Source organism: Physella acuta, unplaced genomic scaffold, assembly GCF_028476545.2.
Source record: "Physella acuta isolate Inbredline_101_S28 unplaced genomic scaffold, ASM2847654v3 ptg001119l, whole genome shotgun sequence".
Classification (NCBI taxonomy): Eukaryota; Metazoa; Mollusca; class Gastropoda; family Physidae; genus Physella; species Physella acuta.
In genome coordinates, this window is record NW_026732636.1 from 9,939 (window position 1) to 17,217 (window position 7,279).

A 7,279-nucleotide genomic window follows, 5' to 3' on the forward strand; every position below is an offset into this window, starting at 1 on the left:
TTACAATTGTTTCCTTAGTCGCTCTGCAACATGTGGATACTCCGTTTCTAGACTAATCAAAAATTCCTGAAAAGCCCTCTCAGGCCCAGAATGAAATAAAATGTCTAGAAAAACACGGGTTCGCTCCCTTGGTGTTTTCTCTGCCCTAACTTTATGACGATCATCTAAACTGATGACGCATTTAGAAAAAAGATGGTCAATTAAAAATTCAGCGTCTATTTCCTGAAGTAAATACAATGTCTCCTTCTGGAGTAATTTAAAATGTTTGTCTTGTAGCTGGCCACGAACTGGCTTTCTTTGATTAACAGTTTCTGAAAGGAATGAAATGCAAAAATGATTACACTTTACCATACAGTGGTGTATTAATGTAAGCTCTGATTATGGGGGGGGGGGGGGGTGGTGTCTAAAACCCTTTTTCTAGCCCTGAGTGTTTATAGTTGTGAAAAAGAACCTATGAAACAATCTACTATAGAATCTATTCCAAATTCTTTTTTCTATAAGGTGCCTAAATAGCTGAGTTGATAGTGTACCTAATACCACGCCCGTGGTGCGGGATCTAGACACACCAAGTCAAACCTATTTTTAATATTTTTTTTATGTGAATCTTCCGATTTTAGACTATAAAGAAAGGAACTACTTCATTCAAATTTGATTTAGATCTAGATCTATAGATCTACTCATCAAGACGTACGCTATGAAATATATACAATTTTATCGGTCAAACTAACACAGATTACTTAAAAACAACATAATGGCCATTGAATAGCCAGATTTTTAACGGAATCATTTAAGCCGCTTAATCAGTGTGTGCCTGTGTTATGTTAAATGTGTCGGATTTTTAGCTAGTTAGTTATTTCTTTGCTTTGTCACTAATATCGTTCAGTGTATAGTAAAGCACATTGCGTTTTGACCAATAACTATTTCATAAATTATTTTTCTCAAACAAGTACAACATTTTAAAATATATAGGCCTATAATTCACGTGAAACGGGTACCGATGGCTAGTTATGTCTTTATAGGGCTTGTAAGTCTACGGTCTCGGAATCAACTAGCTGGCAAGTACGAGAACGAGAAGTTGTGACCTACTTAAAAGCTTTATAACGAGACAAGTTGAAACCCTCAAGGGTATACAATGACCAACGGCTGGATACAAACCAATACATTAGTGCTAAACGTGGTATCTTTATACCCTTTAATGCTTTTTATTTTAAGCTTTATTCATTGACACTAGTGCTTAATCAAGCGTTAATCTATCAATTGATTTTTTTTTTTACAAATTTATTTATAATACCGTAACGCCGCAGCTACATAATCGTACACTGAAGTTCACGGTCCCTTGACTCTCATAAACTACACACGTATTTTTCAACGTTGTTTGACTATATGTGTGCGAGAAATGTGGTTGTTTGGACAACGTGTGTGGCGTGTTTGAACCAAGTGTTCGTAACAATGGTTCTATGGGAAATGTGTGTCGTTTTGTGGCAAGTTGTAAGGCAGAGAAAATGTGATCGTGTGATCATGTGTAGCAACGTAATGAAAAAATGAGTACCCTTTTATACCTGAGGTTTTCGTGACAGATAATGTAGAGCTCACCTGTTTCTCTGTCTTCAGATACATAAAGAAAAGCAGAGTTTCATAGTGTTTCTTAAATAAATGAATAAGAAAAAATGCTTATGCTTGGGAAATGAATCAACAATTGTTTGAAGCTCTATATTAAAAAAAATTAAAAGCTGTAACAAAATTGAAAAAAAAAAACAAAACAAAACAAAAACTGCTCAATATGATATACTGTTAAAATTAAAGACATCTATTGCTACTGTCTATATATATTTTTTACAATTGTTTTTTTAGCCTATCTGCAACAAATGGATACGTAGTTTCTAGACCAGTGGTTCCCAACCTTTTTCGAGTGGCGACCCCCTTTTATAAAAAGTAAGTGACCCGCGACCCCCATAGAATTAAAAAGCCGAAATTAGTATGGAAATTAATAAGCACTAAAATAAGATTTTCTAGTAGACTTTCAATATGAACTACTCTTGATAACTATTTTAATAGCATGAGTAAAATTGCATACTATTCACTAAACCTTCGTGGTTAAGTTTTTAATTAAAAAAATTTTTTGTTAACGCCAACCTATGTCGTTATAATTATCTTAATATTGTTTTTAATCAGAGAATAGTGTTGAAAATATATTCTCGAAAAGTCAATCAATTTTACGTTTTGATATGAATGGTTAATACTACACCAACATTGTGTCTGCAGTTTTTCATCTTACTCGGAATCATTCTGCAAATCAAAGAATTCATCTTGTAATTCATCGTGAATGCTGGCAACATCAAGGGAAGAAGAGAATGGGTTATGCGTAAATGCAGATTCTTCTTTTTTCATCTCAGAGAAATAGCGATGCAGTTCGTTTTCAAGAGATTCATGATGCCCAGAAATCGCTTCTTTCAAAAATTGTATTATCTCACAATCAGATTCATCTACCACACCGCAGAGTTTCTCAAATTTACAATATTTCCAAGATTTGTTTTCTTTACCGATTTTGCAGCTTTGATAAAAATGCCCCGAGATTATCATGGAAAGTTATAATATTCTTTCATTTTCCCTGAAGCTTCGGGTTAAGTTTATCTTGATGTTCGAACATATCTGCTAGGTATGATACTCTCTCCAACCACTCTATGTCGTTTTAAGTATTCCAAAAAGTCTTGTTTCCTTTGCACTTCCAAGAACAATTTGATTTCAGATTTCAATTCAAAAACACAATTTACAACATTTCGTTTGACAGCCAGCGTACTGTAGTGTAGAAGAGCAGAATCTCGTGATCTATATCAATGTTTTTGCTCAGTTCTTTGAAGCTCCAGATTTTATATAATTTACGACGTATACTAGCAATGGACTCTTGATGTCGATTGGTTAGGGCAGTGGTTAGGAAGCTAAATCTTTTCTGTTTTCTGAAAGCCCGATTTTGAGCTAAACATAGATGGAGCACCATCCGTACAAACCCCCACAGCCGTTTTAACCCATCCAGTTACAAAAAAGGTATTTATTTTCTCCCTGCTATCTTCACAAAACAGCAACTCTTCTTTGCAATCATCCGCATGAATATAGACACAGACCAGCAACTGCGAGCACGAATTCACGTCTGTTGATTTATCAACTTGAAAAGCAAAGAATGGTGAAAGCTTAATTTTGATAAAAATGTGTTATTTAACATTTACGTACATGCAGCGTTTGATGAGATTTTCTCCTATTGTTTTTTTTTTTCTTGGCATTTTCTATCGCGACATCATTTGATGCTTGCACTAATTCTGGTGAAAACTTCCTGTTCGATCAAGTCTCTGGCGTTTGCAACTAGCTTCTTACCGACGAAAGAACTCCATATATTTTTTGGTGTGTTCCGAATGACTCGTCTCAAATGGCGATTTAGTTTTGAAGATTTCATAGATTCGTGACTGAGAACAACTTTGTACAGTGCGCTTTGTTTCTTCTCTATTACATGTCCAGTGATGTTAATGAAGCCGAATTCCAAAAATTCTTCTAAATATTTATGTTTTGTTTCAAATTACTAAGGTTTAGTATACCAGTTGGCGACCCCCCAGAAAGACCTTCGCGACCCCCAGGGGGGTCGCGACCCCCAGGTTGGGAACCCGTGTTCTAGACTAATCAAAAACTCAGGAAATGCTTTTCTAGGTCCAGAATGAAACAGTATGTCTATAAAAACATTAGTTCGCCCCCTTGGTGTTTTCTTTGCCTTAACTCTTTGACGATCGTCTAGGCTGATCACAAATTTAGAAAAAAGATGGTCAACTATATCAGCAGCATCAATTTCTTCCAATAGATATGACGTCTCCTTCTGAAGTAATTTACGATGTTTCTCTCGTAACTGGCCACGAATAACTTCCGTTTGGTCTGCGTCTTCTGCAAATAAAAAATATGTATCAAAACCTTTCTAACTATAACAAGCTTTAAAATGCAATGGGTATAAGAAAATATATCAAACTTGCTTTGGTTGATAAAAGAAATGGTTGCCAAAATCTGAGGTGATTTTATGATCGACCAATGCCTTTATTAAAAAAAAAAAGCAAATCTATATATATAATCCTTTTCATGGGGATAATGCGAGACACCACGTAAACGATTATCGTTCTTCACGAGCTACTGATTTGAAGCAAAATATTTTTAGTCGCAGCATTGGTAGTGTTGAATTCACAAATTATGAATTACTAAAAAGTAGAAAATAAAACAACAAAATAGCGGCGTATGCTTACGGCGCGGGTCAGTTTGTTAGTTTTATTATCTTATTTTCAATCGATGCAATATCTAATCACCCATTAGAATCAAGGGCGAAGATCCTACAGAGCCATAAAAGAGGCTGACGGTAAATTCCAGTGCTGTTCCAGACGAGCATTTCAACGTCGATAGCATCAAGGTAGAGGACAACATACTGACCAGAAACTCATAGGTTAGGGTCCCAAATAGAACCATCGAAGCAGAAAGAGAAGATGTCGTTCCGTTGCTCGGAGACGAGTAGAGAAATCAACATCATTGTTCGGTAAAAGTTGAAAATGCTGGCAACAGTGGTTCGTGACCTTCCCGCCTTAGTTTTATATGCAAACAAACAAATCGTTGAGGCCCAGACATGCGTAAGGTATAAGGACTAGTTTGGAATAGAATTATCAAAGTTCAAGCAAAATATATACGTGTGGGTCTACAGTGCTTCGTATTAGTATTTTTTACTAAGGACAAGAATTGTCAAAAAAATATATGTAAAAGAATAAGAAGTGCATTAGAATATTAAAACAGCACTAATTAGTATGTCAAAAAAAGTTTTTTGAAGAGAACAGACGTTCAAGAAATAAAAAATAAAATATTTCGTTTTGTATTTTGGCAAGTTCAGCGTATTACAACTGGCTTATGCGATTATCGTCCATCATATGGGCAACCTTAGGAACATAATAGCTCAAATTGTGGTATTTAAAACATACATACACAATCATCCCCAGAGGATGCTTAATGATGTACATGGTAACTTTCGGAGACTAAAAAAAATAGTACAAATATGCAGTGGCGTAGCGAGGTCGGGTGTCACCGGGTGCGGCACTTAATGGTACCACCCCCAGAGGCGTAGCGACCCTTCCCGGGGACAAACTTTCAAATTTTCGATTTGCACACCCCCCCCCCTTCAAACTTTCAAGTTTTTCTCTATATATTTTGCTATTTTTTGCCTTGGTGTCACCCCCCTAAATGGTGTCACCCGGTGCGGTCCGCACCCCCCTCCCCCCTCGCTACGCCTCTGCAAATATGGCTTTAAGATTACAATAAGCTCACAAAGACGCATACAGTGATTAAAAGAGTACCTTCATAACACATCGTCACAAGTGGACCATCTTCAAGTTGTTGAAATCGAGTTACTTGTCTGTATTCAGAGGTTTCCACGATTATATTTTCAAAATCTTTATAATCACAGCCACTTTCAACTAATGATTTTGTTGTTTTTTCTTGTGGGGTTTGTAATGATGGGGTATTTTTTGTATTTTCAAAAAATGTTAAATTATATTCACTAGTGATAGTATTGTCGACCATGTTATTCTGTTCATTTGCAGATATTTGCTTTGCTATATTCCCTAGGTCACTGGCAATATCCTTATTCTCACTGTCATTTTTAGTTAAAAGTTCTACAATTGTTTCATGTTTATTTTTAACGGCCAACATTAAAGCGGTTGATCCATTTTTATTAACAGCATTAATGTCACTACCATATTTGATTAAAAGTTCTACAGTTTTTTTATGTCCATCTTGTGAGGCTATCATCAATGCATTCCATCCATTGCTGTTAACAGCTTTAATATCACAGCCACTTTTAATTAATAGTTCTACAGTTTTGTCATGTCCATTTTGAGAGGCTTTCATTAAAGCATTAGATCCATTGTTGTTAACAGCTTTAATATCACTGCCACTTTTAATTAACAGTTCTACAGTTTTTACATGTCCATTTAGAGAGGCTAGCATTAATGCATTCCACCCGTTGTTTTCAACAGCCATAATATCACTTCCACTTTTAAGTAAACATTTTACAGTTTTTTCGTGTCCATCTTGAGAGGCTAGCATTAATGCATTCCAACCATCATTATTAAGAGCCATAACATCACAGCCACTTTTAATTAAAAGATCTACAGTGGTTTTATGTCCATTTTGAGAGGCCAACATCAAAGCATTCCATCCCTTATTTTCAACAACGTTAATATCACAGCCACTTTGAATTAACAGTTCTACAACTTTGTCATGTCCTTCTGAAGAGGCTAGCATTAATGAATTCAGTCCATTATTGTCAACAGCTTCAATATCAATACCTGAATTAATTAAAACTTCTACACATTTTTCTTGTCCCTCTGAAGAGGCTAGCATTAATGCATTCCATCCATTGTTGTCAACAGCTTTAATATCACTGCCTTTTTTAATTAACATTTCTAGAGTTTTTGCATATCCGTTTTGAGAGGCTTGCTTCAACACATTAATTTCCATTTTTTCAAATAGATTTAATATCACTGCCACCGTTTTAAGCTAACGTTCTACTGTTGGCAATTCTGTTTTGAGAGGCTATCTTCAATTCAGTTGAGTCTGACCGTATTCAATAAAATTCAGTTTAACATATTATCTGCAATACCCTGGTAATTATATGTTCTTATAAATAAAGCTTCTCTATTAAAAATCAAATATTTTATTTATATTCTTGCTTTTATATATACGTTACGTTTTAGTTTTAAAATTCAACACTTTTTATAGGTTTGATTAGGTCTTAAAGATGTTTTTTTTTGTACCTTTTAAATAAAATATTTTGTCGAATATTATTGGAGTTTAATTATAAACTAATTATATTTACATTCAAAAGTAGGCCTATTTGTCTCTATAAAAAAAAACGTTTACTTATTCACACAAATTCGTTTAATTCTTAAAATATAGAATATGTTTATTAGACACAAATATAATTTTAACGTCGCATAACCGAATTACACAAACGATCTAAGAATACATGTGTAATCAACCACTGACAACGGCACCACTAATTTATCAATATGACCTAAATTGATCTAGGACTGGCTTTTAAAAAACAAACGATCTTATTGACAGCACAGCAAACCAGCCTAACGTAATGTGCAGGCATTAACATGAATAATTATCGATTACATACAAGCAGACCAATCAATCGATACTGTGCTTATCGCACATCAATACATTAGTTATTTGCCGAACTAAACTAATCGAAATAAATTGAGAG

At 34.8% G+C, this 7,279-nt stretch overlaps 1 protein-coding gene across 1 annotated transcript; it reads right to left on the minus strand.

Annotated features, from left to right (window-relative positions):
* Positions 1–7,067, minus strand: LOC131955958 (ankyrin repeat domain-containing protein 50). Its single transcript, XM_059320288.1, has 3 exons — positions 5,361–7,067; positions 3,664–3,921; positions 1–311 (listed from the first exon to the last, which is right to left on the minus strand). The coding sequence occupies exons 1-3, from the start codon at positions 6,523–6,525 to the stop codon at positions 1–3; spliced, it is 1,734 nt and encodes a 577-aa protein (XP_059176271.1). The 5' UTR covers positions 6,526–7,067.
* Between the last annotated feature and the right edge of the window lie 212 nt (positions 7,068–7,279).